Below are 20259 nucleotides of genomic sequence, written 5' to 3'. Positions count from 1 at the left end.
GAGTAATAGTTTAAAGTATAAAAGAAAAATTAATTGCAATTAGCAATGGTAATGAGATTATATTAATGAGTTTGATTTTTAAAGGGAAAGACACTATGGCACATGAGAGATTTTTTCTTTTAGAAATAATGTTTGTGGATGATATCAAGGGATCATAGGATATAATGGACAGAGTACAGAGTAGGGCAGACACCCTGTATCAACAGAGATAATGCACAATGTTTAGCATCTCAAGACCCCAAAAAAGGTCTATGAAGAAATGCTTTTATGAGCATGTCTTAAATCTCCAAGGGCAAACATTTAACTGATCTTCTGTGTGTTGTTGTAAAGACTCACTTATTATGCAAGGCATAGATTTCAGAATGATTCATAATCTACCTGAAATCAGGTATTTCAACTACCAAGCCTCAACAAGGCAATTATTTCAGGATCATGATGTTCTCTCCCTGGTTATATCACACAACTATTCAAACAGTTGAAAACCCTTTCTCTTTGCTGTGACAGAACTCAGAGAATCTTGGACTGAATGTTGAGACACTTCTGTCCTCCCAGGCCAAATCAGCTCTCTAATTATGTCCTAGGTCAGATTTTGTTCACTGCATTTTTGGCTGAAAGGCTGCAGAACAAAGTGGCCTCTTGTCAGACAACCACATAAAAACGTACCAGTGCACTCCTAAATAAGAAACCACAAATCTGTACAACTGGCTCACAATGAAATTTTGTTATTGGCCCAAGATTTTCATTTTTAGAGACAATATTTCCTGAAGTTCTGAATGTTTTACAGCAATTCCCTGGAGAAATGAAGGTCATACAGGAAAAGGTACTTTAAAGCAGAAAAATTATTGAACTGCTTTATTGTACTTTGAAATTAATGTATGATTCCCTATTTGTAACTTATTGAGACCTCTGGGTAACTCTCCTTCTCTACTTTATTACTTTACAACTTGGTAGTCTTTATCAGAAGAATATTTTTCACAGAGAGGACTTGATCTTTTGATAGTTCTCTGTGAGTAATTTGTATTTTACAAGAGTATAAATGCAAGTTTCTTGCATAATTGGCACAGTGTAGCGTCCTTGTGCTTCTTCTGGAAATGAATGGAAAGATGCATCTTTATGTCCCATGCTCATAATCATTAATTTGTCTTCCTTATGAAATTGTTGGAAACTGCCCTATTTTCTGGAGTCCTTACAGTTTATTGGGCAACTATTTGATTTCTGAAGTTTATATATCTTCCAGAAAACTTTGGGAGCCCATGACAAGATACAATTTCCATTTGTGAGCCACAGAATTTGTGAGCTACTGGTGATAATTAAAAGCAGGCTGCTCCCCTAATGCGCTCACCAATGATGTACTGACAATTTTTCAAATGTCAACAAGGAACCTTAAAAGAAATAGCAGTAATAATTGTAAAATTTTAGAGTCTTGCATAATTCCTCAGAGCTTCAAGAAGTTAAGAAACTGATATAATCAGCTGAATTTGAGGGACTGAGTGGTTGTATTTGATGAAGACATTCCATTTCTTATATTATCAGAACAAAACCTTTCTTTATTAAATGCAAATGACAGCTAGAAAGGGATAAAGATAGACTGCAAAAGTTGTTCCATTTTCCTACCTAGTGTGTTTATTAGTAGCTGAGACTACTGTTTTCTGCCTTTTTCTTGACTCCCTGGGACATTAATAAAATTTCTGACCTTTTCAAATTTAACACATTCTTCAACTTTACCTGCATTTTTTACTCTCTGTTAGAGGGATATCTCTGTGATAAATTCATACCACATCCAGTAGAAAATTATTTCACTCTTATCATATTTTCTGTGAGCATGCAACAACATCCCTATTTTGTCACTTCTGCTGAGAACAGGAATGCTGATATTCCCCTGTGTCAGAGTTCCTGGGAAGGCTGAGAGATTACAGTGTCACTGGCTACATTTAGCCTTGTCATAACACAAACTATGCTTTTTAATATACAGAGCTCCACAGTGAAGAAGAAAAAACTAATTGAAACATAAAATTAATTGTGCATATTAATATTTTCTGGCTTTGAGGTAGGAACCATCCATTTTTCTTTCTCAATATAAAATTTCATTTGCATTTGGCCATTATACTTAGCCAGTTTTGTAATGTATGCTTCTTGATTTAAATATGATTAAAGCAAGACTTAAATATTAAAATGGTGTGAAATAACATTTTCCAATTTAATGCTGTAAATAAGCAGACTGATTTGCAGTACTGGATTATGCATCTCTCTGATCTAGAACCTGGTCTCCAAGAGAGGTCTTGCAAATTACATCTGTGCCACAGCACTGGAAGTGCCAGCAGGGCATTTTATCTCTCCTGACCTCAGAGGAAAGAGTTTATATATAGAAGATGCTCCTTATATATTTTAAAATGTGGGCACAGAAAATTGTTCTCTTTTTTTTGTAAAAACAGATAAGAGTGTTTTAAACTGTGTCTAGCAAAGGGTCTTAAAGCCTGTGCATGTAGTCTTGCTGCACAATGGTCAAGGCTAAGGACTGAGTAGACCTCTAAGAAAAGTTATTTGCCTTGTCACTCAGCACTGACTGGTCTTGGCACATAATCCATTGAGAAAGGATTTTATTAAATACATATCTAAAATTTATAATTTAACATCCATACCAATGGCTACAGAACTGTTGGAACTGTTCCTATTTGACTGAATAAAATCTCACAATTTGTTGTGTTAAATTCGCCTCTTTAATATCAATAAAGAAAAGAAGTTCAAGTTATAATGGGGCTTGCTATGCTAATGGATCAGAACCTGAAGGACTTCCATTAGAGTAGGAATACAGGGTTCCTTGCTTTGGCTCACCAAATATTCTACGCAATCTGTCTTCTCCTTCTAGCTGTCCTATTTAAACTGTTTGGATTTTTTTCCCAGTTTACCTTTTCTTCTGCATCATTAAAGCTGCATAATCTCAATAGAGAAGTGCAGTCAAGGAATGAAATTCTCAGATATTTACAGAGCCTAATATCCCTAATACTTTCTTCCATGACTTGGTTTGTATTTCTGTTCTTTGTGATCTTCATACACATCAGTTCCACTGTGACTTCAGATGGGGGCAGGGAAACACAAGAACTGACTTAGCAGGGAACTGTTTAAGGTACAGACACCAAAAATTTCGTCTGTGTCTTCAGGATTGAAGGCACTGGTCAGTACAGAATTTTTTACTGGTACCAGGCCCTGTAGCAACTGGAAATTACCAAATATGTTTTGTGCTTATGGAGAAGGAGGCTTCAAATTATGCTTTTCCAATACATTCTGTGTGTGCACCTTGTACCTTTACTTGTAGTGCATGTTGTGGCTCTCTTCTGTGTGAAATTGCCTAGTTTTGACAGAGCACCAGAAATCCAAGTTTCTCTTGTAACCTTTTGTAACCCTCTGACCAATGCTGGTGCACCTATCCTTTAAGCACATATTATTGCTTTATTTAGCAATAATAAATAAATAAATACATCTTTTGCCTCAAAATGAAATCATGTTCCGATTCACTTTAATTCTGTTGTGTCAGTGTCACTGTAATGTGAAGTTTTTGCAGTCTATAAATCAAAATATATTGAAGCATGTGATCATGTTTATCCATGTTTTTAAATGTAGTTACTATGAGATGAATAAATGTACAATCTGCTTGCTGCTCTACTCAATTCTAGTGTGAAACAAGACAACCATTAACAAGTTAGAAGCAAAACAACAAAACTCAGCACAAAATAAAACGTCTGGCATACACACACAGCATTGTAGGTGGGGTCAAGTGAAAAGTTTTTTAAAAAATACTATTAAGAATACAAAACACATTGCTCTTTAGGATCTGAGTGTGGGTGATGCTGTAAGTGAGACCTACTTTCTCATAGTACTTGATCTCGTAGTCCAGAATTGCTCCATGGGGAAAGTCCGGCTCTTGCCAGGAGAGGGCAATGCTGTTTTGGGAAGCCCAGTCCTTCCTTACCATACCTATCAAGGTGGGTGCTGAAAGGGAAAAGGATAACTAAGGGTTAAAGACGAAGCACACGGTTTATCCTTCCAACCTCCTGTCTGAGGATACCAACCCGATGCAACTTGGAGTGACCTCCAGACAGAAAAGCATGACAGATGGCAATTCTCAGGGAAACCATATAACCTGGAATTAATGTCTCAAGCACACGCTGGTAACTCCTCTGCTGAAGTGCAGAGCAGCTTCTGGAAAATGGCTGTGAGCAAAAATACAGAAATAATGCCTGGGCTGGGCCCTGCCCCAACCAGGGCAGCACTGCTGGGTCCAGGGACATTGTGTCCAGAGCAGAATCACATTGCAGAGGCAGCAAATTCTGCATGCAGCTTAATCTTCATTAAATGTTATGATTCAAGTGTTTAGGATGTACATTCAGTTTACTCCCTGGGGCAAAATAAACTGACACAGCTCAAAACAAACGCAATGAATCCCTTTTCTGGCAAGCCCTTTGTGAGGTGTCTGTGTGCACCAAGAGCCAGCTCCGGCAGGAGCCCCTGGAAGGGATTGGGGTATGGGCAAACTGGGGGAAAAAAGCTGCTCCTGGAAGGGGCCCAACATGCATGGATGCATCCAGGAGCCAAATTATCTCACTCTGGGGTTAACCAATTTTAATAACCATTTCTTTTTGCCTTTTTGGAAAAGAAGGTGTGCGGCATTCACATTTTCTGAAAAATCCCTTTGCACACAATTTTTCTCCGGGTAAGCTGAGAAGCCTCCAAGAAAAAGGCAAACAATTATGATCTCATTTGCTTCTCCTGTGTTGTGCTCCTTTGGAATGTGTTTGGAGATTGTTTACCCACAAGTGATTGTTTCATTGCTTTCTGATATGAGTGTTTTCACTCATTGGCCAATCATTGCCAAGCTGTGTCGGGACTCCGGAAAGAGTCACGAGTTTTCTTTATTATCTTTTTAGCATTCTGTAAGTATCCTTTCTGTATTCTTTAGTATAGTTTAGTTTAGTATTCTTTAATATAATATAGATCATAAAATACTAAATTAGCCTTCTGAGAACATGGAGTCAGATTCATCATTCTTTCCTTCATCTGGGCACCCCGCAAATACAATAAAGGTGCATGGTTATCTATGCAATGATTTCAAATGGTGCAAAGACTGTGTTCTAGAAAACAATCTTTGCTTGTTTTATTAATCTAATAATAAAGCATCTAAAAATATTCTCCAGACAGGTGGTTTTAATAGTACTGATGTGCAGCTTTCCCAAATGTTACAGCAAACCCAGTCATATTATTCAACAGTCCTGAACACAACGAAGATCAACAATCCAGCTACCATAAGTGGTTCACAGATTTCATTATTTGTCTTTCCACTAAAATATATTAGTTTACTACACAACCTCCCCCATTCATCTCTCTTCTGAATCTTACTTAACTTCTTCTAAGTTTCCATGGAGTTGTCTCCTAAAAATAACACATTTTTATGATTTCTGGTTTTATCTTTTGAACGAAAGAATCTCTCTAGGAAAATGAAAAGAGAATCTGCTTCTAGTCACAAAATTTTACGCCTTAGTTTTCTTTCCTGTAAACATTTCAGGAGGTTTAAGAAATGAAAACAATAAATTCTAGAATGCAAACAAACACAAGAAAACAAAACCGTGTGTTTGTCTTTGAAAAAAGAGAAACTCTACACAGAGATGTGTGTATTTTTCTCTGTGATAATGCATTTATTTGAGAGAGACAATTAACTTCCATCCAGTCTTACCTTTGGGTAACTGTTCTGTGGGATAATAGTTTTGTCCTCTCTGATGTGAAAAAAAATCCCAATTCAACACCTAACACCAGAAAAAAAAACCTTACCAAAGTGTAAGAGCTGACACAGGATACTTCTACGCCTTTGCCACTTTAACCACAGGTCTGATGCAAGGGTGTCAGAGAGAAAAAAAAAATCCTGCCATGCAGAATAAAGGATTAACCTGGTTTTCAGGAAGTCCTTAAACAGCATAATGTAAATAACTGAACAGAATAAAACACAAACTAATAAATAAAAAGCATTCACAGGATTTGAACCAAAATGTAATCCCTTGGCAGGTATAACTACTCCCTTAGCAAAAATGAAATTTTTACTCTTGAAACTGAGGGTGAAGTTGAGCTCTCACAATATTTCTCTGGGGTACAATCAACTTCTCCAAGCAAGATACAAAGTCAGGTCTGTTAAAAGGAAAGCAGGAGCTAGCAAACATGGATTTGTAATTGCTAAACACTGATCAAGGGCCTAGGAAGGCACTGCTCACATAAATAGTTTTACTATTTGTTATTTTGAGTCATTCACTGGCATTGAGCTGTGATTTACAGGTGGGTCTGAGGGAGCTATAGCAAACTGTCAGATACATCTGGTGTCCCCCGTGCGCCTGCTTAGAGGTGATGAGCATCAGCACACTGCAGCTTCATCCCACAGCAGCTGGGAGCTCATTGTTCAGACAACCCAACCCTTGCAAAATTATTAAGATTGGTGACAGAAAACACCAGGTTAAGCTGTAGATAAAATTATATTCTTGCCTCTTTTAGGCTTATAAAATATACACTGCTGATATAACATGTCTTCAAATTATAGCCTGAGCTTTACAAGCTTTTCATATGTACTGCATGATGGGGATTTTTCTTTGTGTTCTAACTTCCAAATTTATATAGCAATTCATGCATGTTTTCAGCCTAAACTCAACACACTAATTCTTCCATTTGTTGAAGTGCATTTCAAAAGCACAGTCATGGTGCATTGGAAGATCCTCTCAAAACTTCAGTATATGAAATAATCCCAGTTTTCTTTCCTGGAAAGAACTCAGTCTGAAATTAACAGAACAAAATTACTTTAGATCTCCCCTAAACCACCTGTGCTTGACCTGCACTTGAAACCAACAAGCCCATACAGCAAGGCTCACATCACATCTGTTGCCAGCACTGAATCCTCTAAATCCAAATGCAGAGATGTGCACATAAAACTGTGAATATGAGAAGTGTTTTTGTTTGTATCAGGTTAAAAAAAAAAAGCGTGGTTTTTAACAAAATGCACAGAAGAATCACCACTGACCATTTCCTGTATGTGCAGAATGATCCTATTTTTGCCAGATAGGATTCCAGTCAGAAATTCCTTGTAGGAAGAAACAGACAAATAAAAAAATAAAACCAAGTAATTAAAAGCACAGCTAGCTGAGTTTCTTTTGTTGTGAAGTGCTACTAAAAAATATTCATTTCTGTGGAGAAATTTCAGCTCCTTATAACTGTTGCTCACCAGAGCAGAAGTCAATTAGACCTTAGAGATCCTATCCACTTATTGTTAAAGCTCTTTTTAAGCAGAAGATTGTAAGATAGGTAAATCCTATTTTCCCATTCCTAAAGGCTGCTCTAATGTCCCTATGATGAATCAATGGGAAGTTCTTTTAATTAGTTGTTTCAAAGCCAGTAGCTGCAGGAGAACTCTAATATGGTTACCCAATGAAACCATTTGAAAAAAAGAAATGCTTATAAGAGCAGCATGGTTTTAATCACTTTAAGGGCAGCATTTTCTTGCCATTGGTCCTAGGCTGAAGGGTGGTTTCTGGCTCTTGAGCTCAGCATTGATCTGTGTTTTGTACAGAGGATTCTTTGCACCATCTGTTACATCTTCTACACTGTTATAAATTTCTTGAATTACAATGAGTCATCTACAATGTGGTAAGCTCCTCATTTAATTTAGTCCCACAAGCTTCTTGGTCTTTTCAAATTTTTATTGAATAATGGAAGTACATTCTTTCATTCAGAGTGAGCAGATTTTATTCTAAATTTCTTTGCCTTCTCTTTGTCAGAATCCTTTTTTCCTCATGCAATACATACAGGACAGAAAATGTGTATATTAAACAACGACTGGATCTAAGTGTTCCTTCCCTAGAAAATTTCTTTTTCTGAGGCTGGCTTCCATTATCCATAACTGTCTGATCTCAAAATAAGTGATCTTCATTCCTTTGGACACCATCCTCATAAGAAGGCTGTGGGTGCCAGTATGTAAAATATTGGGGGTCTCAATATGTAAAATAATGCCCTTTGGGATCACGTGTTTAATTCAGCTTGTTCTGTATCTCTGTCATTAGCAACAATTACACAAATTGCATAATTAAATGTTATTCTTTCCTTGAGACCTCTGCCTGCTTCAAGGTACAGGAGAGATCACACCAAAATATAGGCTTTTGTCACCTGTTTTCTGAGCAGGGGTTTCCCTTCAGAGGAGGGAATCCACCTCTCTCCCTGCCTCTTCCTCCTCTCTTATCTCAGTCACTTCTCAACTGCAGCTATGGGAAAATACTGACTAAACTCAACTCAAAATCCCTTGCTTCTCTTTTAAAACTCATTACTTCCTCCTAGGTTCACCCTACAGAGGAGGAAACTGCTTTAACATCCTGCAGGGAGCCTGCACTCCTCCTGCTGGGGAACAAGTCCTTTCAGTAAGAGGACAGGTAAGGGGGGAAGATACCAATGCTGTAAAGACTACTTTACATTGACTGTGTTGGATCAGAAAACAAAAGAAAACTGTTTTCTTGGTCATGAAGATGAAAGGGCTTCTTCAAGCTTCAATTACAGGTTAATGGCACAAATTAAACCAACAGTAAATTATGCTTAACACTATAGAACTTATAGTTACCTAATAATTGCAACCCCACTAAACAAAAATGTTAGGGAATCAATGAAACAGAATAGACATGTATCAAGGTCCAAACCTGAAGCGTTATTCCAGATGGTAAAAACACTCTTTGCACTTTTTCTATACCAAAAAATGCTATTATAATTTCACAGTGTTTCACCAGCCTACATTCTGTAACTATATTAACATTCCTGAGTATGTTTTTATATTATCAATAAAAAGAGCACTGAGATTTCATTCACAATGCCACATCTGAAAAAAAAAAAAAGACATTATTTCAGGGCGCAGTAAGAAAAATATTGCCTTTAATTCTGATTCTAGAAAGACTACTGGAAAGGCAATAAGCTGCTTATTATCTCTTAGAGAAGACATTTTACTCCAGTAACAGAACTGGAAACAATGAAACAACATTTCCTGATCAATGATAGTGCCTCCAGTGCTTTACCCATTTAAGCTATCTGCCAAGGATTTTCCAGGGAAGTTAAGAGGCCTGAAGCCTTGATCCTGCATTACTAATGCCATGTGTGAAGCATATGATCAGTCATCTGAAGGATGTAGTTGTGCTGTCTATCATCCAGAGCAGTCTTCACTCCTGCAGTATGGTTATTAATCCTCCACATAGATGCAGTTCATCCTTTCTTTCTTTTGTGTTTGTTTGTTCATCTTTCTGTTGCTATCTTTGTAGGATAAGGGAAGAAAGAGTATCTTATGAACAAGGGATGTGATAGGGATCCAGGAGACCCCTGTTTATATTCTTTTCTGGTTGTGCTCCAGAGATTTTCTTTAATCTCTTGACTGAGCTATCTCAACATACAATGTGAATGTCAATAAGTTCCATTGTTTGCAATACGTGAGCACTTTCTTGTTAGAAGGGTGGCTGTGTGAATATAAAAGACTAAAACCTAAGCACAAGCTGACATGGGAAACAAACCACTGAAATATGAACAGAAATTAAACTTTTATTAAAATATCCCCAGTTCATAACCCACCTCTGTATATTAAAGATGTTCACATGGATGAAACATTTACAGGTTTATACTGAATTCAGCAAGAATTTGTTTTCTTACCACACAAGCTTGCTTTCAATTAGTACAGTGACTAGATAAGATATTTGATTCTTCCCATAATAGAGTCTCTTATCTTCCTAATCATTTCAGTAGTAATTCACAGTTACAATGCTTGGAGGGGATACTATTAGTGGCACTAACCTTGGAGTTCAAAGTTGAGTATGGTGTTTCCCTGACAAAGCATTACAGCTTGCAAATTAACAAGTTTGGGGTTTAAAAAAGTAATTTTTATATAGTTTTCTTACACTAGTTCCCTAAAGGTTTGCACTCCAAAGACAGCAGAGCAGTGTGCTTCTTTTGAAGCACTTCATTTACTGAAAATAGGCCTCCAGCAAGTTATAATTATCATCTCTCCCTCCATCTTAAAATCCTTCCCCTTGCAGATCTTTGCTTGCTCAGAAATGGTGGATGGAAGCCAAGTGAACTCAATACCCTTGTCAAAAATTGGATTCTGCTTACAGTGTTGTGGGCTAAAGGTCATGATAGACACAACCCCCAGATTTCCTCCAGGGTAAATGTAGATTCAACATGGCTTTTTTTTTTGTGTGATCCATAATGCAATTCTTTCTTCCTTGCTGCCTAATTTCTCTTTCATCTATTGTTGATCTTATGTAAAGAGACAGTAATTATTCATCCACACGATTTTGCAACACTACAGATTTACTTTCACTTGCAGAACGTGCTGCCATTCTCCATTTTTCGAGTTTCAGACAGAAGCACTCCTAAATCTTTACTTCTTACAGGACCTACTCAGCTTCTGCTACTTCAAAGTGGATTTTAGTAGAAGATACTTAAAACAATAGTACAAAACAAGATAAAGCCTTCTTAGCTGCCAGTCAGACTGTGTGGCTGTTCTGCTCTCTCTGATGACATGTATGTGCAAAGCCTCAAAGATAAAAAGTATTGTGAGATATTTGACACAATTTATAGCACAATGAATGATTTAAAATATCTTACAAGTTTTTTTTTAAAAATTGTATCCCTTTAAAAAATCACACAAATGCTTTACCTAAATGTATGTTTTAAGGAGTTTCTTTATATGTTCTGTATGTCTAAAGCAAGAGGAATAAATTCAGTTCAAAAAAGCACAGAGGGAGGGTGTGAGTCCAGGAGTCAGATGCAAAAAACCAAAATTTGCAAAACTAAACCAGGTTGCCTGTCACATAAATGGAAATAATGTCAAATCAACAGGTCTCTGGCAACCAAAGGGATTTGCATCAGAATAAGCAGATTCTTGGATCCTTTTGGTTGCCTTTTAGGGCTGGAGGAGCAGGAGGCAATGAGAGATCTAATAGGTCATGGGGATTCCTGAGGGAATAGCTCTCTGTAAACCAGAGCTGCCCTCTGCTTGTTTGGCAGAAGGCAAAACTGAGGTTGTGTGGGGCTGGTACATCAGCTCACAACACGTGGCAACAACTTCTGTGGCTGAATGGCACAGTAAAAATGTGATTACTGGAAAAAAAAGGCCCTTCTCTTCATCGGCTTCTTCTGGGCACGCTGTTCTGGAACAAAAACCAGGGAAGGGTGCAAGAGGCCACTCCAGGCAAGTCCATTCCCTTCCTATCACGCCTTATGACGATTATAAACCCTGCTGTGGTACCTAGAGGAGAAGTAACAGAACATTATGTCCCTAACCAGCAGATTTTCTGCTTTCAGAACCTCAAATGTTCTGTGTTGTGCTGCTCACTGTTCCTCCTGACTCAGACATTTTGGTGAGCCACTGACTGTCAGCTGGTGGCATGTTTGAAATTGGTGTGTGTGTGCTTTCCTGGGCTACTATTCCTGACACACAGGAGTCCTCGAAAAAGGAAGGCAGAGTGGCTTATGGGGTTTCCTTTTTAAGGAAAACTGTGCTAAAAGAGAAGGAGGCAGGAGAAATTGGTTTATCAGCAGATTCAGATTGCTACTATAATGATGTTAATCAGCGTGAAGAAAGATGTGTTCCAGCCTGTGTTTTATATAAGTTAAAAATATCATTCCAGTGCTGCTAGGTGCCCTGTGATGTGGGGACAACCTGTGGTGACACATTTCTTCAGAGAACTTTGTTTTCAGCCTCCTGGTGTAACTTGGGTATTGCTATAAATTGATTGCAAACACAACTTGAGGTTAAGAAGGTGTCATTCATGGCAGCGAGGTGTCATTACGGAAACAGAGCTGTAACTAAGTCTCATTCAGCAACAGCCCCTCCAGGGTCAACTGCAACCAAATTGCTCTGCAGAACTTCCTGCTGCTAAATTGATCTCAGAAGTTGGAAAATGAAATAAGCAGGTTAAAAAGCACTAGGAAATCTGCCATCTCTTCACTCCATTAATTGCCACTCGTCCTGCAATGTAACAAAGGCAAACATAAAATGTACACTCATTTCAGCAAATCTTTCCTGCTCTTGTTTATATCCAAATACGAGGCTAGATCAGATTGTAAGTAATTTTCTGTCAAACAGTACTTTACAGGTCTGAAAGAGGTTTTTCTTTTAGCAAGAATATCATGAATATTTTATGTGAACATCTTCTGTGAACCTTCTGTAAAAGCTGTGTTTGTTGGCATGTGCAGAGAATGTCAGAGCTACTGTACTTCAATATTTTGAGTGAATGTGTGTAAGTGCATAGAGGCACATCCAATACTGACTTCAAATGTACATCTTCAAATGATTTCCCCAAAAATGTTGATTTCAACAAAGCATTCTATAAACCACAGTGATGTGAAATGAATATGCCCCTATAAATTAATTCCCGGAATGATGTTACAAACAAAATTATGTAACTTATTATATACTTCATAAATGCTAAAAATATTCCAAAGGTTTAGTCTAGCTCTGTTTCATCGAGGATCAAATATCTTTTAAATATTTGATGTGGAAACCTGTGCACAAAAAAGCAGACCCTTTTAAACTCTGGCATACAGACAAGAAACACTTCTAGGAGGCCAGGAAGTCAATGGTTTGTACTCGATGCACACGAATCACTGAAAAGCACTGCTGCTGTCAAATGTAGCTTACGTGTTCAATTTCTAGGCAAGTAGGGTAGAATCTGACTTGACTCAAGTAAGTTAAAAAACTGCGGATTGGTTTTGGCAAGTTGTCTTAATCTCTCTGTAGTCAGGAGATGAGATGCTGAACCTGCTTTGGGTGCTGGTACATCAAATGTTTTAGCCACAGCATTTAATACATTCATCACTACCATCAGCACAGGAGCTCATTGCAAAATCAGTCATGGATCTTCTTTAAAGGTGACCTCTAGAGCAATGTAGGAGTAATTTTAGATATGTCAAGATCCTAAATAAATTTCTTCTCTTTTCTTTTAAGTTGGGTGTATCTATATAATTCCTCTACATGAAGTAGCATGTTTAAGCTACCAAAAAAACGTGGACAAAATATCGAGGCACATGCTCTGCAGTTTTTAGTTAGCTCATTGGGGATTTTTACCCACCTCTGAGTCTAAGGGCAGGCTCTCAAGGTGATGGATGGAAGCAATGACACCTGAAGGTATCAGGGCAAATCCACTCTAAAAGCAACAAGCTGCTGGCCTTTAACTTCTGTTGTGTCTAAAACCTGAGCTTCAGAAGAGGCCAGTGGCTCTTTCTGGACTACAGTACTCATATGCTGAAAACATGTCACACTAATATTAAATGCATTTGAAAAATAAATGCCTTTTTTGGTGCGTTTTCCTCTTTCAAGAAGATTGAGTTGCTTTTATTCACAAAACTCCGCAGAGTTGAAAAACCATTGGGATCTAGAGAGTTTCCATCTTTCTGACAAATTAAAACAGCAAGAAAGAAGAGAAGTGTAGAAAGTAGATCAGATGATAGGCAGTAAAATATATTTCCAAGAGAGGTTTGTGGAAGGCTGGTAATTATGGAATAACCTCTCAAAAGGGAAGCCTCTTCAACTATTCGCTGCTAGTTAGCTCATGCCCTGCAGCTTGTGGTTTAATACTTATTACAGATATCCATGCTCATGGAGAGGCAATCTCCTGACAAAGACTCATGTGAGAAGGAATCCTGAGCATCCACACCTCCAGGTCAGTACATCTCTTAGCTTAAGGAGCCTGCCTTTTCTTTCTGAGAAATTAACTATCCAAGGAATGCCCTCCTAGCAAGAGACTCTGAATTGTCAGAACTCCTCCATTATGCCCCTTTGGTATTTCTGTTGTTTTTCTTGACACTTAATGAGTTTTTGTGTTCTTCAACATTCTGCGTGCTGAACTCTGCCCTTGGAGATTTTTTCCCCAGGTCTATTTTTCATCTCTAGTAGCACAACAAATGTGCTTCCTACAGAAAAAAAGAAAAGGAAGGTTTGAGGTGGAAAGCTGAGCACTGCTGTCCTACACAATCTCTTGTCCAAAGGATGAAGTCTAGGGGACCTACTGACACATGCAGATTTTGCACTGGTTGTTTTTTAAAAAGGACCATAAAAATTCTGTGGCATCCAAAAAGTTAGGGAGTTGACAGACACTGAAGCAAGATACAGAGAAAATATTCCTTATTAACTAAGATGCTACTGAATGCTGCTGGGAACTGGAAGACCAAATATGGAGAAGCATTATTTGACACTTTCCTGATCTTCTTCCATCAGTGCACCCCATAGCTTATTGTCAGAGAAAAAAAAATGGACTAGATGAGCCTTCTGAAATTCAGATACACTATCTGGTTACAAAGCTTTCTGTTTAGATCAGCCCAAAGGCAAGCTGGCTACATGCAGCTTCCTTCTGGAACAAGCTTTCCTCTATCCCCAAAGAGCCTTCTGCACTGCAGAAATTTTACAGAGAGAAAACACCCTGCTCTTGCAGCTCTGGGAGCTGCTTGTAAGAACTAATGGCTCATATCCACACTGTACATTAGTGACATGTAGCTGAGTGCTTTGGGGTCTAACTTTCAAGTGCTTGATTCTCAGAATGATATTCAGAGTTAAATTATGCTCCGTGTCCACTATGCTCCTTAACACTGTCAAAACCAGAAGAAATCAGAGCATGCACAAAATCAGAGCTCGACAACTTAGACAACTTTCAGTTTGACAGCTCATGTTAAACACCAAGGTTACACATTGATATTGCACTACTGCAATATTGTTACATTGGAAAAACCCACAAAATAATTATCTCAGTAGCAAAAGTTTGCTCAGCCTCTTTTATTTTTATCATGAAGAAAATCTTCCTTCTTTGAATCTTCTTTAGATATTCTAAGTAATTCTCTCTGTCCAATATCATACTTTGATGTGTGATTCAGTTGTGAGTCCGTAGTTTGGAAGGTCTGAGAAATCAGTGTGTCCACACAGGATATTTAAAGTTTTTTGGCACACAAACAAAACCAAACAGTAAGACCTGCTAATTCAGACCCATGTCTCAGTATTTGGCACTGATCTCTGTTTCTGTGACCTTCATCTTAAAATTTCTGCAGCATCTCAAATCCCTGTGTACTCAAACATATGGTGAAATCTGGGCAAGAAAAACCCCACCAAAAACCCAGCAGCTAAGGAAATCTTTGATAGAGGAAAAAAAAATCCTCCACACATGCAGCAATTCCTTGAATGCCATCTAGAGGACACTAACCTCCCATGGCTATGAAAGGGTCCTGACACACTCAAATGCGCCAATTCTGGATCTTCTACCTCTTTATCTGTACTGTTCAGAAAATAAGGGTTAGTAAAATCTGGTCAAAAATGAAGTTTAAAAATACCAACAAAAATAAATAATACAGGATAGCTTTGTAATAGCTTCTAAAAATACTATTCTGCTTGCACAGATTAATTCTGCGCCAATAAATTTGTGGAAAATAATTACTGGAAACAAAAGGACTATTTGTAACTTTTTGTTCTAAAATATACTGGTTATCATTTTGATGGTCCTGCATCAATATCATGAATTTGCTGAGCCATCATGCTAACTCTGCAATAAATCAATTTTCCATATTTCATTAGTGATCATGATCACAAAGTATTTGTAGTGTTGACTTAACTACTCATGACATGGTTGGTCAGATACATCGTGATTGTGTTTGCAACTGCTCATGTTATACAAGGTGATCTTCCCCTCAAATGTCCTTCCAAAAAATTCCACATTAAGTGGAATAAAGTTTTGAGGAAAAAAGGCTATATTGATAACTAATTCATTGGCTCAGGCTGACAAGAACTCTTCAAACTCTTTGAGTTTGTCAGTATTTGTTTCAGTCTCCACTTGCTGGTCAGGTCCCATTAAATTTACACCATCTACTCTTAGTTACTTTAAGCATCTAATTCCATGGGAACACCTAAAGTTAGGAGCATCAGGACCTATTTAGCAGAAGAAATGTAGCAGTTTTATTTCTTCTGAAGTCTTTAAGATGGCACATCTTAAAAATGTTATTACCTCAGCCTGTCTGGTCCATGCTCTGCATCTCTCCTCAGTGCCTACACTGGAAAGACATTGAGTTCTCTTTCCTCAACCAGTGAAATGTCTTACCTTTAATCTACACTCACAAAGCCACCTTAATGGCTTTGTTTTTAAGATAGCAATTACTCTAACCCTACTCCATTCTATAAACATTCATATCACCAAGAAAAATATTTTAAATTATGTATTAAACACTTCATAATGCAATCTTTCGCATCTGAACCTCCCATCAGGTATAATCCTGCTATATTGCCAAGTTCAAAGATGTTGTTTGCTTCCTTTTAAAATAGGCAGAAATACAAGCATGGAGCCTCAGAAGCTGATATAATAATAATAATAATAATAATCACCTGACATTTCAGTAAGCACTCAATCCTGAATATAAAATATAAAACAGCTGAGAGGGAGACATTTATTAGCACTCTCAAGTAATTGGAACTAGCAAGAAAGACAATAGCTGATATATTTCAATGCTTACACATGTTGATTAAATAATTAAGAAAATTTCACCTGTTTAAGAATGATTCCTAGAAGGTTTATGATTCAGAATAATAATTTGTAAGACACAGTTGTTATGATAAATACGTAATTGAAATATTCAGGTATAATAATTCTGTTTCAAGGGTCATATGTAGACTGTTCTCAGTGTCTGAAAAATATGTCCATATTCTACACGTGCTTTTTGTTTATAGTGGACCAAGTCTACCAAGACTCTTTTGCTGTACATTTTGCTTGTACTGTGCTGTTTGAGATGCTCATGAATGATCTGCTGAGATGAGAAAGTTTGCTAAACTTAATCAGGGTAGTAAAAAGGGAAGACTATGGAGAAATGTGGAGGGGCTTCATAACATAAGCTGACTGGATAATAAAATGGCAGATGAAATTCAGAGGAGAGTGATGCACACAGGAAAAGAACCCCTAATCTCATAAGCAAAACGAGCTCTGAGTTGACCATTTCCACCCAGGAACAAGATTTTTGAGTTCTAATAAATAGATCTATGAAAATGCCAGCTGTGTGCTCCAATGTAATAAAAAAAAAAGATTAAATGTTAAGGATTACAAAGGAAAAGAAAAGCCACCAGACCTTCACACTGAGACAGCATATGTGCACATTTGAAACACATTTTGAATACTGTATGTAATTTTGGTTTGTCATCTCAAGAATTGTATGTTAGAACAGGGAATATCTACAGCAATTAATAAATTAAAGTTGTGGAATGGCTTGCACACAGCTAACTCAAGAAAAGAAGTGGGTTCTGGAAAGGACGATGCAATGAAAGGTTGAAGCAGGAATGACACAAACAACACAAGGTGTGATCATTTCTTCTTGCAGCACAAAAGCTGGACATTGCAAGTGAAGTCAAAAGGATGTGATTCTTCATAAAATGTGAAATTAAGCTTTGGAATTCCTTGCCAAGGGATGCCGTAGATTTTAACATGTATTTAGTAATAAATTGTTAATCTCTACTGGGCAATAATGTCCCCCCAAGCACAACTTGTCAGCTGAGTACTCAGGAAATTCTTCTGTTCTCTCACTCAGTTCTAATCTTCACTTTTTGGCTACTGCCAGACAGGATGTGAAGCCAGATGAGTCAACGGTGTGATCCAGTACAGCTGCTCTTTTGTATAATCAACAGGAGCAGAAAATGAACGTAAGAGGAGAGCAGGGTTGCTGGCTGTTTTGGTACTTAGTGGCTTGATGAAGAGTCTTAGCCCTTTTTTTGTTTTAGTTTGGTTTGGTTTTTCCTCCTTCTTTTTTTTTTTGGGGTTTTTATTTTTTTTTGTGTTTTCATCTCTCTGTATGTAAGAATGGTGGTGAGAAGCCTGAAGTCTTCTCAATGAATCTGCTGCACATGCATGGAGAAACTGCTTCCATCTTGCATCTTGCAGTGGATCTGTGCCATCTGTGGCACCTCTGCTATATCTCAGACTCACTGCAGTCATTCATCACCAAGTCCACCTGCACATATTCTTTGTGAGGAGAGCAACAGTTTATCACAAACTGGAAGTGCTGACCATGCCTGAAGTCGGAGGAGTGAAATACACAAGTAATCCTAAAATGCAGAGCACTCCCACAAGATCCTATGGACAACACACCAAGGATTTCTTCAGCTCATTTGGAGGCTGAGGCACTGGTGCTACTCTCACAGTCAGGCAGTTCCCAAAAGTCTGCATATCTGCTCTTTGGACAGCCAGCCAGTGTTCCAGAAGGGAATCTGCCAGGCAGATAGGCCAGAGAAACTGGGAATTTCTTAACAACAGGTACATGCATTTGGCTGACTCTGGGGGAGACAGATTTTGTATCTTTGGCCTGGGGCAGATTCATCAGAGGACAAACTCCTCTGGGATGGTCAGGAATGGGAAGAATCCTCTCAGCACCATTTGTTATCCATGCATTGGGTCTGAAGATGAGCAAAGGCTGCAGGATATGCACTGAGTGAAGAGAAATGCAGGAGCAAAGACACTTCAAGACATCAAGCTTGCTGCAGCAGCAAAGGAAGAAAAGAGCCTGTGCAGGGAAGCACTGCAATGAAACTTACTGGAATATCTACAGGGAGTTAGTGGTACCAAAAATGGGGTAAGCTAAAATATTAGACCATCTGTGAGTGGATTATCCAAGAGACATCTGCATTGCCTGTGGATTTTTATAACCACATGAAATAGGTGCAGAAATTCACACACCACTGGATTGATCTTTTTTCATAAGCCTCAGAGTGGTTGAGACATTAATTTCTTTAAAGTATGAGCTTTATTCCTTAACACGAATTTTTTGGTTTAAGAACTCAAGCACTATCTTAAGTATCATCACTATCAAAATAGCAACCATATAATTCAGTAAAGATGGAAATGGATGGGAAAACTCATGTAGAGAGATTTATTACTTCATAAAGTTTGCATAGCACGTTTAGTCTGGATGTAATTCATAAAACCTTGGATGTTCACTGCTTATATACTGCAGTACATAAAATAAGGAATATCTACTCCCCTTCCACAGGTCAAAAAATAATAAGCACACTTTGGCTACTGATCAAACTGAACATATGTAGAGATTGAAGCTGCCCCATCTGTGTGCTGGCAGCAGAAGGGCTGTGGCACGTTGTGTCTGAATCAGAGATGTGAGCTGAGTCTTGCCCTGCCTGTGCCCTGCAAGCCCCCCACAGCCCCTTCAGCTGCAGGTGGAGGAGCATCTGCAGGCTCAGGGACCAGGGTGGCACTTCAGGCTGTCAGTCACATCCTGATGGACATGTCATTGCCTACAGACATTGGTATGCTGCGCCCACACCAGTCCAATGGATCACCAACACAGGAACTGGCTTTTTATCTAAACTGTCCAGGAAGAAAGGCTCTGCAGGGATTGTTTTTAAGTCTGCCTGGCACGTGAACTTCAATATGCATAAAAGCAGGCTGCTTCTGGGAGGCTTTACAATGCATTACATTTTCTGTCATTGTGTCCACATATGTATTCACTACAAACTGGTTTTACAAAGGAGAGATGCCTCAGCATGTGAAAAACCAAAACATTCCTTCTGCTCCCACATTTTCTACTCATGATTATGCTGTTATCACGTAATGAAAAATAAGGGAAGACACAAACTTCTTTGTAAGTTTAAACTGAGTTTTCTTCTCCAGTGGAAAGAAACAACAATATGAATACAGAGATATGCCAGATGGCTTCTGTCAGGTTTTACTAATTTACTGAAAAGTTTTTAGGCAGAGAACATGTATATTCTGAACTTGAAGTACATGGCATACTTGTGAAAGTCTGTATGCACTACTTAGGAGGTGTGAAGAAATCACAGTGATGCAAGAAAAAAACACAAGATGAAAAATGACTTTCCACAAAAAATATCAAACCTTACGTGTTTTTTGAGAGCGCATTTTTGTTGTCCATGTTAAGAATGTATTTTCACTTCAGTTTGCAGCACCACAGTAGGGGTTTTTTCAGCTTTTTCCTTCATTTTTATAAGTCATTTTGTATTAGAAGCATATCTATCCCTAACAATTATGGTAACTCAGTTACTCCTTCAAACATATTTTACTGTGAATTATTTTTGTTGAAAATAAAAAAAAAACAAGTAGAGATCAGAATCTGTTATTATGATCTCATAACTACACTAGACACTTTTTACTTGATAGATAAATGCATATAAATCTGAGTGGTTATTTATCTCAGTGTTTCCATCTACAGTGCACAGCT

General features: G+C 38.0%; 1 protein-coding gene across 1 annotated transcript in view; it reads right to left on the bottom strand.

The window, feature by feature from the left end:
* Window positions 1–20259, bottom strand: part of EPHA6 (EPH receptor A6) — a 334811-nt gene that overhangs the window by 108963 nt on the left and 205589 nt on the right. The window contains exon 5 of the mRNA XM_014307568.2: window positions 3863–3987. Within this exon, the coding sequence (XP_014163043.1) occupies window positions 3863–3987 (125 nt within the window). The remainder of the gene's footprint in view (window positions 1–3862; window positions 3988–20259) is intronic.

Source organism: Geospiza fortis, unplaced genomic scaffold, assembly GCF_000277835.1.
Source record: "Geospiza fortis unplaced genomic scaffold, GeoFor_1.0 scaffold72, whole genome shotgun sequence".
NCBI lineage: Eukaryota > Metazoa > Chordata > Aves > Passeriformes > Thraupidae > Geospiza > Geospiza fortis.
This window is presented reverse-complemented; position numbering and strand designations above follow the sequence as displayed.